Source organism: Rhodnius prolixus, unplaced genomic scaffold (assembly GCF_049639745.1).
Source record: "Rhodnius prolixus isolate KJV_2025 unplaced genomic scaffold, Rpr scaffold_5, whole genome shotgun sequence".
In the NCBI taxonomy this organism is placed as follows: domain Eukaryota; kingdom Metazoa; phylum Arthropoda; class Insecta; order Hemiptera; family Reduviidae; genus Rhodnius; species Rhodnius prolixus.
Window position 1 is genome coordinate 13,948,245 of NW_027411624.1, and position 19,458 is coordinate 13,967,702.

A 19,458-nucleotide genomic window follows, 5' to 3' on the forward strand; every position below is an offset into this window, starting at 1 on the left:
ATGGTTGTGGCTGCTTTATCTCTGAGCTTGTTTGTATTTTTCTTTTTTTTTCTTTTTTTTTTTTTTTGGTTTGTTTCTGTTGTGTTTGGTTGTTGTACTAAATAATGAAGACGTCCGCCTCCGGTAAACCCGTATTACGTTCCAGTCACATTTAGGCCACCCCATTGGGTTGCCTTCCAACATGAATAAGAATCATTAAGAGAACTCTACAGAATGATCTTTACTTATTGAAAATATAAGGTACGGTTCGCATTGTATATTTTTCTTCTTCTTTTTTTTTTTGCAACACGTAGCACAAAATTTATGGTTTTAAAACAGAAATTTGTGTTTTCGTATTTTAAAAAACCCTATCCTTCATTATTTATACAAATTCTGTTTCAGTCATTTTGTTCTTTTCTTGTTTTTTTAATAATTTCACCGCTATTTTTTTCAAAGTTCACTCATTATGTTTTCTCCTGTATCATTCAGTAACATACGATTTATTTTATATTTCATTACTCATTTTTTCTTTTCTTTCTCTTAACCTTATTAAAGTTAGAGGTTTTACGATTAATTCAATGTGAATTCTGTATATGATTGGATATTCTATTGTGTTTGTTGGATGTAATGTCATATAGTATTGTAAATGTATTGGTGAGGAGAGCATGATTAAATTTGTCTGAATTTTATTATTCAGTAAAAATTGCTTTTGCTTATAAGCTTCACTATTTCAGCACATAATGTTTTTAATGCAACAGTCGAAGGATGACCTTTTAGTGCCTATCTTTTTAAGAAATAGCTGTATCTTAAGGTTTCAATCCAGGCAATTTTCGTTTGATGTAAATGTTTGGATGCCAGTACAAAGACACTGTATCAAGTATCTTGAGAGTTTTTCACTTTTAACTCTAAAATTGTTTCATTCAAGGTTGAGCTTAATATTCAAAATTTAGCACTATATTCTAAAGATAATTTATTCCAAATGTGTGCCATCAATTCGATTTCCTACTTATACTAGGAGCTATCAATGGTGGCAGTTTCCAAACTATTATGTTTTCCGTATTATCTATCTCTTGTATATACTAAAAAATGTGGAAAGTTTTCATCGGCCCACGAATAAAGTTACTGAATTCAAGCAATGAATTTTTTGTTCATGTTGTTGCACAATATACTTTAATAACGTATATCAATGGTCAACTTGATCTGTGAAATCAATCTTATAAAATGGATTTGTATGTATTTAGTTGAAATAGGTTGAATCGGAATGTGGTAACGTTATAAAATTCTTCATTCTGGACAATTTATAGCCAATGAAACTTCTTCGAAGGAGTCTTTTTTCAACATTAAAAGAATAGAAAGATATGTGTGTGAAGATAAGGTAATGGGTGTCTCAAAACTGCTATCACGAATGAAAACACCGAAAAGTATACAACATCTGAAAATCTGCTTGCAAAAGGTGATACCTTAGGAATATCTGAAGAAAGAGGGCGTTTTATTTTACATCAAAATTTACAAATAGATTTGTGAAAGCTAGTGCAAGATGAGCGCCGCATTTGGTTTAATGCTGACGAAATAAAAATGCGAGTACTAATTTCGCAGCAATGTTCTGTCCGAAATGAAACATGAATCAAAGCTTTTTGTGAAACAGCAAAAAAAGGCAAAGTCGATTGTATCATCCGTAAAGGTTGAGGCCATTGTTTTCTGAGCTTCAGTTTGGCTGTGGGTAGTTGAATTTGTAGAATTGTTCGCACTGATTATGGTTTTGAAGATAAGTGATTGATAAAATGGGTGAATTTACGAAAATGCAGTTAGGTCATAGGATTGCTTGAATAATTTTGTTAATGTGAGTGTGAACATTTACGTCAAAATAAAAAAAATTATCAGTTTTTATTACAACCTGCTTTGTTTTCATTAAAAAGTGTAATACTCACTGCAATAAATCTTTCTTTATGGAAGGTCGCTTCCATAAGCTTATTTTAAACGTTCAATGCAATGGCTTTTATAAAACTATTCGAAATAATAAGAGCGCAGCGAAGATTGGGTTGATAATATCGATTCCTGCTGACATGGTTGCTAATCGTTCAAATTGATGTATAGATTATCAAGTGGCCATTTGTTAACTTTTACTGCTAGAGGGAATGTTGCTGCCCACAACATCCACAAAAAACTGCAAAGGAAAGAGAGACCTATTTAGGAACCTTTCTTGGCAAGAGGCAACAAAATATATTCGGACTTCCATAACGTTTTACTAACTATTGTGCAGACTCTGAGTAAGTCGCAAACAGGATAGCATGAGATTTAAAGAGCGAAATGGAGGCTATTAATGAAATAGTTCTTGTGAAGTTAAATGTAATTGTTAAAACCAATTGTATGCGTGATTTGATGCAGCAATCGTGTTTGGCACCGCCAAGAAGATAGATCTACACAGTGCGGTGCGTGCCTTAATATTTATTAAATAGATTCCTTCACCATTATCTACTTGATCTTTCCTATGTCCTTCTCACTCCACACCAGTTCCATCCGGAAGACAGATTAAACCGTTCTTGAAAACGATTAGGTTTGTCGTCACCTTCTTTTGACATAGTATATCGTAATTCTACCCAAACTGTAGTTCTTAGCACTCTACAGCCTCCACAGCAGTATATATTTCACCACTTCTCCTGCTTTGGCACCATCCTCTTTATACTCTATTTGTAAACTTTACCTTCCCTCCAAGGTTTCTCAGTTGCAACCGTAATGGATTCCTCCAAACACCATTATACTCTTTCAATTCTCAAGTACCCTTTTAAACAATGGTTGTTTTTTTTTCAAGTGAGACAAAAACAACATTTTTACTGGCCGTTCTATAAAAGACAAAAGAGCAATAGTAGTAGTCTGGAAAAGCTTTAATCAAGAGGAAAAATGTTTTAATGTTTTTCTCTGAATTTTCTCTATTTATATGATTGAAATAAGCATCAGTTTGGTAATTCTTAGATTAGCTCATTTTCCAAAAAAGAAACACTTGCATTCTTCAGAAAGATGGAAGTCTATAGATTGTTCTTTGGTTATTCCTTCAAGATGCGTAGAATAGTTCTGTCTCTGATGTCTTTTGCGTGCTTTTGAAGCGAGAATAATCTATCTAATCAAAAAATGCTCCAGTCCATGATGATCTAGATTGGAGATAAAGTCCAACTTAGTGTTTCAAAACACATTCAGCCTTCTACTAGAAAACTCTTGTATTAACTAGCCTAAGACTTTCAGTTTAGGGACGGAAAAATACTTGAGAAATCAAAATAGTAATAAAAAATAATATAATTGTTTTAACTTTTGGCATTCAATTTGGTCATCCTTCGGTTGAATTTCATTTTAATGGTTCAAGAGAAAAATGTAATGCTAAAACAAATATTGCATGAATATTAACATTTAAAACTTTCCAAAAACCTAGAACTAAAATTTTTGCAACCTAGCCATGCTACATTTGCTATCAAATCTTAAGATCCAGAATATAATATTGATTATATTTAATCTGAATTATTAAAAAAAAATAATAATAATAATTACAAAGACGAATCTTTGTCATCTAGAAAAGAGAATTCTATAATTATAGTTTGTGGATTTGTTTACTTTATATAAATTAAGAAATGTAAATGGAAAATATTATAATACTTTTATAATTTTGTCTTTTTTGAGTATTTAATTCAACTGGTAATTTACTTTATTGTTTCTTATTTTATTTTACAGGACGGGTAATCCATTAGCACCAGACGCCCCAGATATGACACAGTTTTCATCTGTTTCCGACTGGTTGGCTTCAATCAAAATGTCTCGTTATGCTGAAAATTTCGAAGCCGGCGGTGTAACAAGTCTAGAAGCTGTAGTTAGATTAACTGTACAAGAATTAACTTCATTAGGTGTAACATTAGTCGGTCATCAAAAAAAGATAATGAATAGTGTACAAGCAATGAGGGCTCAAATTTCGGCCAATCTCTCTGAAGGATTTCTAGTTTAGAAGCAAACAATTTAATAATAATAATAATAAAAAAAATTATTTTTCTCCCTTGATAATTAAATTTAAAAAAAAAAACAAACAAAAAAAGAAATCCCTACGCCGTCCCTCATTTCCTTGACGTCCCCAAAAATATATTTCGACAGGATTTTGTGGTTTTTTTTTTTTCTAATTTTAATTGGTCGGATTAATTTAAAAATGAAAAACCGTACAGAGCGGAAAAAAAAAATCAATGTTTACTGTGATAACTTAAAATATATACCTATTAATATAAATTAAAAAAAAAAAAATAAATGAAAATATTAGGTTTTATATAAATCTTTACTTTTTCGTCTATTTTTTCCTTTTTTTTTAGTGTACTTAATTGAAATTGAAAACTTGTACATTATTGAAAACAAAAAAAGAAGTTTTTAGTTAGTCTTTTTAAGGTCGCAAAAAAACATGATGAGGCATTAATTAAAATATTTGTTTGTTTGTAATACTTTTTTTTCCTTTTGTATAAATTTCTATGATGCCTCAAGTGTACAAAGAATAGCGTATTTAATATTCTAGATTAAAAAAAAAATAAATAAAAATGAGCTCTCAAGAGAGCAAAATTAGCAACGAAAGAACTGATATAAAAAAAAAACAACATTATTCGTGCAAAGTTTAGCAATAAATTTTGGTAAAAGTGGAAAGATCTTTCAAAGCAAAACCAATTTAAAAAAAAAATTAATGTTGTAGTGGAAAAAAAAATTGAGAATAATGTTAAATAAAATTTCTTTTTCTATCAATAAATAAATAAATAAATGAAAAATACATAGTTGTCCGAAAAAAAAAATAATGTCTAAAACAATTTTTGTACAGATTTGAAAAGAATACATTATACTCTTACTGTTTTCAATTTTTTAAAAGTTTAGAAATGAATTAAGAAATGTAATTATTAATTTATTATCAGACGGAAAAAATTAAGAACTAAAGTGTTTTTTTTTTAATAATTCGGACTAGTACAAGTTTTGGGTTGTTGGCTAATTTAACTTGAAACAATCGAAGAGATTGAAGAAATCACTTCGATCTAGCCAATAGCGAAGCAAAAAAAAGACAAAGTTTTGTTTGTGTTAAATATTTGACTTACATATTTTTAAAAACATCGACTTTATGTTTTCACTTAAGAAAATTTGTTTATATGTACTGGGAAGGGGGGGGGGGAAGAGCTCTTTAATCAAAGAGTGAAAGATGTATATTTATTGTATGAATTGTAAATATTTCTTTTTATTTTGTTTATACATTGTATACTTAATTAAAATGTATTTATATATGAAATAATTTAAAAGAAAATTGATTTTGATATAAAAACAAAACAAAAAAGCTAACACATCCTTTAAACTGCCGTAATATTAATTAAATAGTCTAAATAATTGGGTAAATAAATAATCTGATAAAAAATTCATATGTCTAGGCAAAAGGATTTTTCATCAACTACTGGTTTAATGATGCCACTGAACAAACAGAACAAACCCAGTTAGAACAAAATCAGTTCCTTAATAGTTTTTTGTTTTTTTTTTACAAATTGAACAAAAACATTAACCACAACATATTGGTTAAAACAATAGTTACTGTAGTTATAAATAAATCCAGGGCTTTTGGTTACAGTTTTGGGAAATTAAAATAAATATTTTAATTTCACTACATAAACACTCACAAAATATAGAAATAATGTTTGCCGCCATTATTATTATTATTATTATTTTTTTTTAAATAAAAAAATTGGTAAAACTTAAATTATAAAATAAAGTATATTTTTTATTACTTAAACCAATTATTGTTCTGATATATAAGTATTTTTTAGCATACTGTTTTTGTGCTTTAGAAAGTATAATGTATTGCCGTAAAAAAAATTAATAAATAAATAAAAATCATTTTACATTTATTAACCGAGAATTATTTTTACATTGAATTATAATTATCTTGTACATTCGAAAAAGTAAAAAGTAAATTAAATTAAATAAAATTAAAAGCAAGTGTTTATTATGTACATATTTGTACCAAAAAAATACATTCATATTTTTTTTTTTGTTTTTGTACTTAAAATTTGTTATTAAAAACGGATTTTCCTTTTTTTTTTTTTTTTTAAATTAATTAAATGAAAAATTTACATATCTAAAATTTATTAATTTCTTGTCATACAAATGTTTAGGAAAATTTAAAAAAAAAAAAATTTGTGTAACAAAAATTAACAAATAATATTTTGTTATTAACTAATAACAAAACATTATTAAAAGTTTAAAAGTAAAGTCAACTTTAGAAATGTATTTATTTTTATTTTTTTTTTTAACTTTACACTTGGTTTATAATTTAAAGTTGAATTTATATAATTAAATAAATAAAAAAAAGACTTATTGTAATGTTAACAAATTAATTATTGCCTAAGAAAACAAAATGGAGAAGAAATGAAAAATAAAAATTAGCCAAATAAAGTACATTAATTTTACTATTTTGTTTGGAAAGTATGCTTTTTTTTAATTTCTTGTAAACTGTAAAAAGGAAAAAAATGACTGTAAATTTCTGCTATTGTTACTCATCAATTTTTTTTATACATACATATAAATATATATATAATTTTAATTTCTTTTTGTAAAGTTTCATTATCCATTATGAAAGAGATAATTCTTATAAATAAAATTCGTCCAATAAAAAATATTTGTTTTCTATTATTTTGTTTGCCAGCAAAGTACACTCTCTTAAATTTCACCTTAAATCTTTTGAAAAACAAACTTACTAAACCAAGTTTGGTATTGATTGTTATTTGCAAAACATGTTTATTAAATCCCAATCTCTCGCTGTTAGCCAAACATGAAATATTTCACAACTAGCTGAACAATAATTTGTTAGCCCATATTTGGGGATTCAAAAAGTACACACCTGTTGAAAGTTATCCAATAGACCCTTTATTTGAAGTGTGGGCTATTAAATAACGAGACTGATACTGCTACAGAAGAACGTATGCATGCGCCAAATCTTAACGACAGCGTAAAGCCTTCTCTTTCAGATTGCAGCGTCTCATGTGTTTGTAGAGAAATCTGTCTGACCCGAAACCGTCGTTTAGTGTAAGAGGTGTTAGTTTCGTTTTGCCGAAAACATGATACTACATATGTAGTAGAGCGACGAATTGTCGTGAAATACCACATGATACTTGGTAAAACCGCTACTGAAACTTACTGATGTTTATGGTGATGAATGTTAATAATGTGCGCGAGTTTTTGAGTGGTTCAAGCGTTTCTAAGATGGCTGAGAAGACGTCGGAGATGATGACTGCCCGGGTCGCCCTACCACGTCCAAAACAGATGAAACTATCGATTATAATTAATCAACATTACTACCGTGAGGTGCTTGTTCAACTCCATGAAAGAGTAAGAAAAAAAACGACCCGATTTGTGGAAGAACAAGTCACAGGGTTCTCTATCAAGACAACGCGCCGGCTCACACTGTATTGTCTTGTGTCAAGGACGTTTCTAGCCAAGTAAAACATCCCCAAGTTTTAGGCCATCCGCCTTATTCGCCTGATCTGGCCCCATGTGACTTTTATCTGTTCCCAAAAAGTCAAATCTGCATTAAAAGGAACACGATTTCAGTCCGTTGAAGCTGTGAAAGAAAAAGCGCCACGCGTCATGGAGGAGCTGACAGAAAAAGATTTCCAGCACTGTTTCGAACAATGGTAAATTCGCATGGAGCATTGTAGGGATAGGGGAGGGGTGTATATTGAAGGTGATAGTAACTAAATATGAATAAATTTAAAATAAATTGTTCGATTCCCGGTCTAGACCTTGGATTTTATTTAATGTTTAATAAAAGAACTTAACAGTAAAGTATGTTTGCTAGTCGCCCCCGTCCACGACACCCAATTGGTAGTTGGACGTAAAGCCCGCCTGAAAATTTAGGCATTACTTTATTTTTTCACACCCGATATACATTTAAAGTACTTCGATCAAATGTTAAAGCTTATCGATTTAAAGATATCTACAAACCAGGTAAAAAAAAAAAAAATTGTACACTTAATGGCTGATTGTCCATTTTAAAGCAGCTTCGAAAGATTGTAAGTATGCTTGGAAAGAAAGGAACGTTAGAAGCATAACAGTGTGAGTAGCTACTAATTAAGAAAGATACCTCCCTATGTCCTAAGCCCTGTTAGTTGGAAAAGGCATCCAAAAGATAACTAATTCCTGGTGCTTTTATTGTGCACTGTCCATCAGAGAATGCGAGGCCTTAACACAAAATTAATTTTTTAATATACCATACTAATTATTGGCTTAAATGTAAGTAAATGTATATAAATAAATCTGAATGTGAATACAGAATAGGGGTATTTGTATATTACACTGCATACCAGAGTAAAACAATGATAGACAAATAAAAGTAAAAATCAACTCATACAGATAGTTCTTTATAGTTTTATTATCATTGTATTATACTATAAAATTAGCAATACCCTAAGCTGATCTCATTATAGCACCAACAATAGATTTGTTTCTCATATTTCCAAATAGTTTTTTATGCTGAATCATTTCTATGTAAAAGGTTTGTCTTTCTTTAGGTTTTGGTAATGGTAAAAGTTTTTTAATTGGGGCATGTCTTCTTTCTGCACGTCTAAATGTTGCTGTTTCAGGAATTAAAAGTATGAATCGTTTATCAAACTCATCGATAGGATAACAGTACATTCTGAGAACTTGAATCTTCTATAAATATAAAAATTTTGCTTACAGATTTTAAAATATTCAAAAAATTAATTGAGACAGATGATTTTATTGTTGGTTAATATGTAGGTTTCTATAACAACACACTGGTACTCTTTCAAAAGTTTAACATTAATATATATGTAAGTCTTCGAATTTCGTTCGTTTTGTTACAATATTTGAATATCTTTTTGTTAATAATGTGGTTCTAGAAAGAAAGATTCACTAAATGAGATTGTTTTAGCTCAATATAAGTTATTATGGCTTTATGTACAATTGAAGCGTTATATCTATCAATTCAAGAAAAAAGAACTGGAAATGACTGCTATAATTTTAATAAGAAAAGTACATGTCATTGCTATCTAGCGGCTTTTGTTAGAACTATTAAGAAAGTGTTAGTTCTAGCATTTGCCGCTAGTTAGCATTAGAAAGAATTTTTTAAAATTTTGTTTGGCTTCAATTGGAAATATAATTTTTTTTTTATATATCTTTTTTTCCTAATTAATGTCTTATTTCAGGAAGTAGAAAGAAAGTTAAAGATTGCTAATAAGTACCATTAAGTTCTAATTAAGCACTTCAAAAGTAAATTATTAAAAAAGTGACACCGAACTCAGGCTGTACAAGACCCAAATTCGGCCAATCTGAGGCATTCGCCTCAAAAAAAAAAACCTGAACCATCTCACAGACAGACGAACACCGGTTTACAAGTGTTAGAGAGGAAACTGCTAGATAAAATTGACATGCTTTAAAATCAAGTGGTGACGACATTAAGGGGTAAAAAGTATCATATTACACTTTCAAGTACTATTTCGACACTCAAATGTTAAAGTAGCAAACCTTTCGTTTTATTTATTTAATTTTTTCTCTAAAAATACATATTTTGACTTTGTCTGGAAATATAAATGATTGGTTCGACGGAGTCCAAATTAATACAATAAACAAGCCAAAAGCTTATGATTTATTATTGTTATTTATTTTTTTGAATTGCCAGTCAGTCAATTATTTATTTACAGATATTAAGAAGCTTATTGCTTTTATCTTTCTATAGATAAGTGTGATTTACTTTCTTAAAAATGTTAATTACTAACTTGAAATATCTATTTTTATAAAATTAGCCAAATAAGATAACATTAAAGTGTAAAATAGAATTAGTAAAGGGGGTGAGTTCTATTCTTATCACGTGTAAACGTGTACGTCATTTGACCATCTAAACATATTAGCAAACAATAAATAAAATTCTATATCATTATTGTCTTAATCAATGATAATGGTAAAGTGACTCACAGCAATTGTCACTCAAACACACTACCTTCAGTATTGGTGTATGAACTGTAAAGAGTACTTATCAATTAATACTGTAAAAATAAAATAATGGAAAGAGATGCGAAGATTAAACTGCTAATACTTGCAGTATCTGCTTTAACATCAATAGCTTGTTTAAGTGATTTATTATTTATTCAAAACAATGGACTCACTTTCTGGCAGAGATCAGGTTATTATTATCTGTTTGGTATTGTAGAAGAAGCTAGTGAATTTGCTATAATTTCCCTTTTATAAGTTATATTTCGTCTTTTTTTTTCTTCTTTTTTTAAACATTAAAATCTTATTTAGTGTTAAAATTTTAACGTTTAATCTTTGATAAGAATCTTTGATTTAAGAACACTGGTGTAGTTTGCTTAGTGGTGCTCAGTGAAACAAAAGTTAAAATTGCACGAACTTCATTCACTTTTCTGATTATAAGAACTGTATTCCTGTGGATGTCAACATTTTTTTAGCAGATTGGATGCTTTTTGTCTTCTTCGGTTCCTTAAAAAGCCACAACGATTTGAAACAGTTACTCATCCGCATCGTTACTTCTTCTGAATAACTAAAGATAGTTTTTATTTTTTTTTAATGATGAACGTGAGTCTACAAGAAATCGCTACAATAAAGAGGGAAACATTTCTTGGTACTCAGATACAAATTCAGGTTTTACAATATAATAATTATTACATGTTCAAATTTTGATTTTATAATGAAAGATTCATTTAATTTTCTGTTAACAACTGGTCTTCTTTCTGACAAAAGTCAGAAAATATGATCATAGTTTGTACCTTTTACTTCTTTTTATTATAATTTTGCACTTACCTCTTATTATTCCCTTTTGTTTTTTGTTTGTGAACAAGTGCATATTACCTTTTTCTCTCATAATTTTTATTTACTTATTTTTTGGCAAATTTAAGGCGTCCCAACATCTGAGAATTGTTTTAATACCTAAGCAGTTGACGTATTCTTGTTCCAAAGAAAAATAAAATATAAATCATATGATACGATGAAATTACATATGAATAATCAATCGCATTTATAATAAATGCATTTTAAACTCTAGCGTGAAATTTCATAGTTTTTAGTATTAACAAGATGAGATTGTTTACTAAATTTGTAATTAACGTTAAGATAATGTTATCAATTTTAGTGTTAACTTTCTTTTCTTACGGTGAATGCAGCAGTCGTATTCTTATATCAAAGAAAATTCTTAATAAACATTTAGTTGTGGATAAGGAAGTGTATCTTTATTATGTTTTATATAACATAGGCAACTTTTCGGCCATTAATATACTTCTTGAAGACGATGATATAGACACTGAAAATGCTACACAAATTATTCGTAAAGGTTATTCAGGTATAAAAAAAGTATCTCTTCTAGGTCCTGGACAAAACGTTTCATTTATTGATGTTAGAATACCAAAAACTAATGACCTATTTAAAATTAATTCATCAAGTGTTAAATATCAATCTTATGATGATCCTACAATTAATGTGGTAGTTAGCAATGTGCCGGAAAGTAGAAATGTAATGCTCGATAAAGCCTATAGAAGAAATCATTGCGCGCATTACTATGAATGGGTAATATTTTGGACGGTGGCCTCGCCTATGATCATAGTTCCAATGGCTATGGGATACTGGATGAAAGTAAAGTATGAATCAATATATAAAAGAAAGAAGAAACGTTACTAAAGATTTATGATATTTTGCCAATTATTATTATTATTATTATTATTTGTATAAGCACCTATAGTGCTCAGAATTTTAAACGCTTTAATGCTATCTGATTGTTATAGTGTTCTTTTACATTTATTTGTAATTGATTCAAATAAGTAGATTATATTTTTTGTTTCATTATATTTACGTTCACATCTTCAAGTAATAACAAATTTGTAATAATAATGAAAATATATTTTCAATAAATGAGTTTGAAACATTACTTTTCTATTCTAATTTAACTGCGAGTATAAAATATCATGTTATACCTAGTTAGACTGTACTCCTCTCTCGTAAATCCACAGTAGTTTACGCCATGGTTTCTTTTTTTTTTAATTTAATTGAGGATTTATCTTATTCAATTTAAGACAAACTACGATTGTGCAGATTTTCGATTTTTTTCACCTTTCACAGGAAATACATGTTTTTGTGCCTAACTCTCATCGAAGCAGAGGTGGCCGCGCGATTATTTAAAGTGCATAACGGCGGTCTACTGGGATGGCCGTTGAGTAAGCTTGTCTCTTAGGCGAACTAATGGCTCCCATCATTTAGGGCGAAGATGTGGCCTCCAAGATTCTCTTTTAGTAGGAAAGCTTTACTAAATAATAAAATCAACCATCTTCTTTTTTCATTTTATACAATTTCTCCAGCGTTTAATTAAATTAATTCAATTCGTTCGAACGAGTATACCAAAATATTATTACTGAACATAAGTTTTTAAAGGATTTTAGCACTTTTAAAAAAAGAAAGTATTATAATAAATATACTTTTAGACATTCAGTTTATTTCAGTCATTTATTTCTGATGATATTTATTTTATATATTATTATTATTATTATTATTTTATATAATTATCAAACCAGGCACAAATAGGTATCATCCTTTCCATAAAATGCGCTTTGCGTTAAAATTTAATTGCTATCCTTGGCACAGGTTTTTTGGCTCGAATCAGTAGCTGAAAAAAAAAAATCCTTAGATCCTTTTTAATAATCTCTTGCCGAGTATTGATAACGCAGAAGAAAGGAGAAACTTTACTAAGTAAAGCCTGATGATATTTTGTAAATTTCATTGTTTATAAGATCTCTAGTGCTCGGAAACTGAAATTCTTTAATGGCCTCTGACCTTTACTTTCTTTGTCTTTACTTACTTGGAGTTTTTGCTTAACGAAATAAATGGAAGGTGTGGATTTACTGCATGGTTACATTCACAACCGTTCCCCATAATACACAAACTAGGGGAGACCAGAATAAAAGTTATTCTGATTTATTATTTATTATAAATGCTCTCCAATCCCCATGACATGAGTCCAAAGTCAAAGCTCTACTTATAGATAGTACAGCCTACGCTATCTTTCGCTAAATGGCCGCACTAAATGAATAAATGGTAGGGAATTAGCTTTCTTCCACATTGTTTATATCCAAACCGTGTATTCATTCATTTTGCCGAGGGAAATCATATGATATTTTCTTATATTATATTGAGTTTTCGGAGTAATGATACATAAAAACTTAAGAACTAACTTATACTTACTACCGGAGCAAAGTAAAGCCTAACAGTTTGACATCCGAAGTCAAGTGTTTGGGCGGGTTAGGGATCTCTGTCCAGAGTTCTGTCATAAGAGCTCGGGCTATGGGTGGCAAAGTCATACTTTAAGGCATAGCAGCTTGAGAAATGTCAGTCGATTCTTATAGCGTAAAAAATAATAACAGACTAAAACAGATTACGAACAGAAAACAGACTAAAGAGGAGCCAGTACGCGACAGTCAACACGGGGTCATCTCAAGATAGACACTTCAGTTGAATAAAACATCTCTATGTTTCGCACTTCTTACAGATTCAAGAAATGTTAATATCAAACGATCTCAATATTCATAAAATATTTGATGTAATCATATTTATGAAACTTTCATTATTTGTATTCACACAAAATCCCTCTACATATTTATTTCAAGTCACTATAATTCATGTAAACTACAAGGGTCGTGTAACCATATTAATGACAAATAATTTTGTACAAATAAAAAATATTGTGTACATTATTTCGGACCCTATTTCTATACAAAATAATTGATTATAGGTATGTAGTATATTGATATATGAAACAAAATATATAATTATTAATTGTAGTAAGGTTTTTTTAAAAGTGTTTTTGCCTTAGTATTAAGTTTGACGTATTAACCAATGTAAATATAAAAGTTGTGGAGAGTATAAAGGTACTGCAGCCTGAAACCTCCTTTTGTGTACCTATTTCAAATTGTAAATAAACTTTTTCAAATTCAAAATAATTATTAATTACCAAAAAAAAAATAGTTCATGATTAATCATGCATTAAAAAGAAAGTTAACTTACCAGAAATGACACTTTGGATCCAAGGTAGGTGATGAATGATGCTAGAGTATACTCCTGGCACACCTTCAGCACAGCCTATACCGTAAGAAGTGACTGCCACTAGAACGTATCTGTTTGTTTCAGGATCTCTCCATAACAGTGGACCTCCGGAATCTCCCTTAATAAAAAATTAATTAAATAATAACGACATATTAAAGGAAAACCAAAAATTGGAGTAAATTTATTACCTGGCAAGTATCTTTTCCTTCACTTTCCACGCAAATATTTGTCTCTTGATTATACAAAATGTGATAAAATTCTTCACAACTGCTGTGATCAATAACATCTAAATCGACTTTCATAAGATTTGTTGTCCCTGTATTATCTCCAGATTTAGTATCTCCCCAGCCTAGTTTTTTCAGAAACAAAATACAAATTTCTAATGTCAATCCACCAATTAATTAATCTCTGTTTTTGCATACAAAATATTGAAAAAAATGGCCGTCATCTTTCCAAGAATTACAGCAAGAAGCTATTGTACTTGTTCAGAATATATGTCGGTCATAAATTGCTTATACATGGGAATCTGTTTAGAAGTGAAAGATAGTTAATATTTGAGGTCTGTGGCATTCAATTGTTGGTACATCATGTCTTAATAGAATAAAAAAATAAATAAAGAAACATTCCGAAAGGGCATGAGGATATGTAGCGAGTATGTGTTGAATGACACTACGTATATGTACATAAATTATTTATTCACCTTTCAACCATCTTGAAAAACACCCAACTTTGACAATTTCTTTCTCCTTTTCTATAAAAGATAAAATTCCCAAATTTTCTTTATAATACAGGGCAAATCCTCCTTTATAACTGTATTTTTTTTGTAACAACTCAGATGTAACAGATTTTGAGAAAATTGGAAAAAAATGGCATTTTCAGAAAATGTTCTTGCTCTTGTTGTTACCTTTTTTGTAAACAACGTAGCGCCTAAACGGGTCAACCGATTTTCATGAGTGAGGTGTCATTCGGTTCGGAATTTTATGTGCCTTTGATGGGTCACAAAGCTGTACATGTGATTACATTCCCATTGGAGAGGAGTTAGCCCCACGCATGCAAAGCCCCCACTAAAACTGTTATTACTAATAACTCTACAAACCTTTGCCCAATTTCGATCAAATTTGGCAGAATGAAGGGATTAAGACTTCTCTAGGTAACATGAAAGCGCCATCCTGCCCTTACACCTATTAAGGGGATGTATTTCCATCGTATCAAATTATCGCCGCGAGCACCTATTTTCATGAATAAATGTCTTTTTATAAGGTGTTATCTTCAATCGCATTAAATATAATTTAACATAGAGTTTCAGAACCAAGCATATAGCGGTACCCTGTTACATCTCTTCTTTGAATACTTTTAAAGAATATCGAAAAACTATAACTGGCCCTTTAACAAATGTATACCAGGCAAAGAAGAACAATTTGTTTATCTTTGTTCTGCACTAAGTTTCTTTCTGAATCCCGTAGTTACTTCTAATCTGAGTGAAACGATTTTCAGCCATGGAGGTGATTAAATGCAGATGAGATAAAAAAAAAAAAAAAAATGGTAAGAAAAAAGTGATTCAATAAATTATATGGGAGCCACATCAGCAATAAGTTTGGAAACCCAGCTATCTGTTGTTGTGATGTTTAATACTGTGCAAATATTATTAATCTTTCTTTTAAAATATAGTGTTGATTTTGATAAACACTGATAAAGATCGGCAAAGCATATTTTAAAAAAGTTAAATGACATAAATAATTCTCTCCTAAACCCAATGAAAAACATTTTGATTACCATTTAAACTTTTACAAGTTTCACATAAATTTTTAACTTACCAATAGCTTTTAATGTTTTTCCACTGATGTCTTCATTACCCAAAGGTAGACAAGCTGGGGCCACTTTGTCTGTATTGAAATTTATTTCACCTTGCAATAAGATTACTGCAATGTCGTTACTCTTGATATCCGCTCTATATTCAGGATGAAGTCTGAATTCCTTCATTTTAAGATATTGACCATCTTTAAACGCTTCCTCTAAAAATACAAAATTCTAAATTCAAATTTTAAAAAAGAATATAATTTTGTGGAGATAGCCTATCTCTCTGCGAGCTAGGTTTTGTCCTAAATATTTGAGCACCTCTCCAGTTCTGTAAGATTCCGAAGAGGAACTCATGGGTAAAGCTTGAAGGAACGATTTTTTTTAGTGCGGGGCTCCTCGATTTCCTCTATAAACTCTTGTTGATTTAAAATCACAGATGAACTTTAATTATATCAAAAAGATATTAAATTACACTATAAAAGTCTTGTTAAAGTTGCGTCTATGAATATTATATAAAACAACACAATTAAAAGTGTAACTTGCAAGAACTAGATTCTAAATTTAATTGAATCTAAAGTTAAGGAGGGCTATCAGAAAGGGATTCAAAGGGAGGTCTAATGTTATATCTAAAGAGGTGACTTTTGGTAGCAGAGTCTACGCCATAGACCAAAGACGTGTCTTTCCTTACCTTAAGGAAATACCGAGGGGATTTGCTTAAATTTAATTTCAAAAAGTACTATCAAAACAAAGTACTATTCTGCCATACTTGATTTTATTCGACTTCACACGTTTTTTATTTTATTTTCCAACATGTTCCGTTTTTTATCGACCATTCAGTGGTTGAATTTCAAGTTTATTTAGAGAGTTCGACTTCCACTTCTTTTCTATCACACCTAATCTAGCAATACGGACAAAAATACATTTTCAATGCTGGTGTGTACTTTGTGTAATTAAAAAGAAATAAATATTACATAGTGCACTTCGAACAGTATGTCATATTCTTTCCCTTAAACTGATATATTTGCATTATAAAATACATTTTGGGGAATATTTCTTGAAAGAAATGGTTGACTTTTTGAAATTTTGCTATGAAGCCTGGCGGTGTAGAAATTTTCTAATTAAAGAATTTAATTATAAAATAATTGCGATAAAATAATAACAAAAACATCAACGCCTGGATGAGGATGCCAGACATTGATTTTGAAAGTAGATTATTTTTAAATTTCTAAATAGTCTTACAAATATACCACATAATTTAACTATGCTATTAGTAATTGTTAGAAAAAGACTATCATTATCTAAGCATGAATTATGAGTTCATAGTCGGTTGGTTTTCAAATGCCACATGTTAGAAAAGTCCAGAGATGATTTACCAATCTCGAGCTTTTCCAATTTCACATCTAAATCATACTGAATGTTCACTAGATTTAATGGGTTCCAGATAGTGGTGGAAGTATGTGATTAGGCTATGATAATAAAACAAAATGGTGTTGAAAATAAAATTACCTCCTTTCACTTTGTTCACTCCAACATAAACACCCATAGAATCTACATCTTTTGCATATTCTAATAATCTAAGGTCACAATGAGCTGCTGTGACCACATGTCTTTGGGTGACAATTGTTCCACCACAAAAAAAACTCGTTCCTAAGTATACCAGTGATGCAATCATTGGATATTCATTCTTCTTCGCTTCCTCGCCACCTACGATTCTTTCGCCGTCCTGTCAGAAATACATGAATAAAAGCAGAATTTTAAAGATAATATTTTACCTGCAAGATCATTATTAATGCTTGTTTACGTATAATTAGCCAACAACATTCTTGGCTGCTAGTTAATCTAGCACTAAAAGTCAGATGTTGAATTGAATTTTAATAAAAAGGTTTTTATCAGTTTCTTATAACGAAAACATTATATTTATTTATTTATTGATTTTGTGTTCTTATTTGCCCATTAACCATTATTTTTTATGAGGGCTGGAAAATACCAACATATTGGTATGCACAGTTACAGTTGGCTTCTAATGCATCAATTTACCAATTGATGAAAAAAAAAACAGCCCTATCTTTTCAAAAAATTACATTAAAATAATGAAATGACAGAATTGATACTATTAATGAGTGTGAAGTTCTTTTAAAAATCACCTAATAACTGGGTTGTCGACCAGTTTGTTTATATTCTAAATTAAAATTTTTGCCCAATAAATTGGTGAAATAATCGAATATTTATCAATGAAAGAGATTATTTTAAAAATTTACAGACCTTATTTGCAACACCACAAGTACAGTTCGTGCCCACATCACCTTCCGCTACTCCATATTCACTCGAATCTTCATCACTGTTGGCCCATGTCAAACCAGCACATATCATAAAGACCTTAATCCCAGTCAATCTTAACTTCATACTAGCAGAATCTAAAAAAAAAATAAAACGCTAGGTGCAAAGAAAATTACTGCAGCAGCTAAAAAATCTGTTTTATCAAAATTTTTTGTGATTTCCTTCCTGTGGCCTACTTAAAAGAGAGGTTCCTACCAACTCCTGTTGCTTTTATGGAAAACGTTTATTATATTTCTTACTTTGAAGCTAAGTCCCTCTACTTCTTCTTTATGGTGTAGATTTCTAATCACAACTCTAAATGGTTTTTCTTGTTTTAGTTGATATGTTTGGAAATCACACTTCTTTTCCTTAAAAACTGTTATTATTTCTAAGTAGTTGTCCACCGATTTCATTAATAAAGCCCTATCTTTTAACCTGGATTTGCAAAGAAATTGTTTACTGCTTATCACTTCGCCAATAGGCAAAGCCCTTGTATGTTAGTAACGTTCTTAAAATGGGAAATGGATGGTTTTATTATTTCCATCTCATCCTCTTGAGCATGAGTGGCAAGGATTTCAAATTTATTAGGATGAGTGAAATCTATTGAGTGAGATTCAGGAAGTTTCTGAATTGAAGTATCCATATTAGCCTGCTTTTTTTGAGTTGGACTGAAAACTTGGTTTTCGGTTGATAATTTTTTAATCATTTTAGGTGAAGAATCTCCTCTTGCTGATGGTCTTTTACTACTTGAGTTTCTGGAAGCGCATGTTTTATTTAAGGAGGTGGTTCCTAGGACACCTGATCAGAGATTAGATAAGATATTTCAGTACTTATTAAATTCCTACTTGTTTATAAAGCAATAGCAAGGTATTGCATACTTACTAGCACTTTCTCATTCTCCACTCTAAAACTTATATTTATTTATTTATTCTCAAATCGAACAGTGTTTGGGTTTAGGCTAGAGCAGAAGAAGATGAAAATGACGGTGCAACAAATGCAAAAGACCTCAGAATCCAGAATTCTAATTCTTATTGCAGACAATTACTGTTTGACCGATTACGGATATTTAGCGAAACAAATTTGTGCACATAATCGTTAAAAGAATATTAAAAACTATATTCAAGATTTTTACCTGTTTTTGAATCCGTCTCTTGATACTGTAACAAGGAAGAATGAGTTGTTCTCTTTTATACTCATTCAACTCTGATTAGATGCAACAAACTGTATAAACATTATTAATTGAATCTATTATTATCTAAGTTTACT

The 19,458-nt window shown here is 30.1% G+C and overlaps 2 protein-coding genes and 1 long non-coding RNA gene across 14 annotated transcripts in view; 1 reads left to right on the forward strand and 2 right to left on the reverse strand.

Moving 5' to 3' along the window:
- The window catches only part of Eph (Eph receptor tyrosine kinase), a 675,653-nt gene extending 670,869 nt beyond the window's left edge, over positions 1-4,784 (forward strand). For 10 of the 11 annotated variants that reach the window (XM_074137247.1, XM_074137254.1, XM_074137252.1 and 7 more), the window contains one exon: positions 3,697-4,784. In XM_074137247.1, coding sequence (XP_073993348.1) covers positions 3,697-3,964 — 268 coding nt within the window. In that variant the 3' untranslated portion in view covers positions 3,965-4,784. Of the gene's footprint in view, positions 1-110; positions 241-3,696 lie in introns of all 11 variants that reach the window. The other variant, XR_012461180.1, reaches the window with a different exon arrangement.
- A 3,592-nt stretch (positions 4,785-8,376) lies between these two features.
- On the reverse strand, positions 8,377-11,347 carry LOC141458794 (uncharacterized). Its single transcript, XR_012461181.1, has 3 exons — positions 10,798-11,347; positions 10,146-10,591; positions 8,377-8,673 (listed from the first exon to the last, which is right to left on the reverse strand). It is a non-coding gene; the product is annotated as an uncharacterized lncRNA (long non-coding RNA).
- A 17-nt stretch (positions 11,348-11,364) lies between these two features.
- Positions 11,365-19,392, reverse strand: LOC141458793 (venom serine protease-like). 2 transcript variants are annotated; one of them, XM_074137260.1, is made up of 7 exons: positions 19,325-19,392; positions 18,139-18,290; positions 17,383-17,599; positions 15,894-16,091; positions 14,268-14,428; positions 14,041-14,197; positions 11,365-12,646 (listed from the first exon to the last, which is right to left on the reverse strand). In XM_074137260.1, exons 2-7 carry the CDS (start codon positions 18,277-18,279, stop codon positions 12,603-12,605), a joined length of 918 nt encoding a protein of 305 aa, XP_073993361.1. In that variant the 5' UTR covers positions 18,280-18,290; positions 19,325-19,392; the 3' UTR covers positions 11,365-12,602. The 2 variants fall into 2 exon arrangements, with proteins under 2 accessions (XP_073993361.1, XP_073993360.1); XM_074137259.1 differs by lacking the exon at positions 11,365-12,646 and adding an exon at positions 12,680-13,935.
- Between the last annotated feature and the right edge of the window lie 66 nt (positions 19,393-19,458).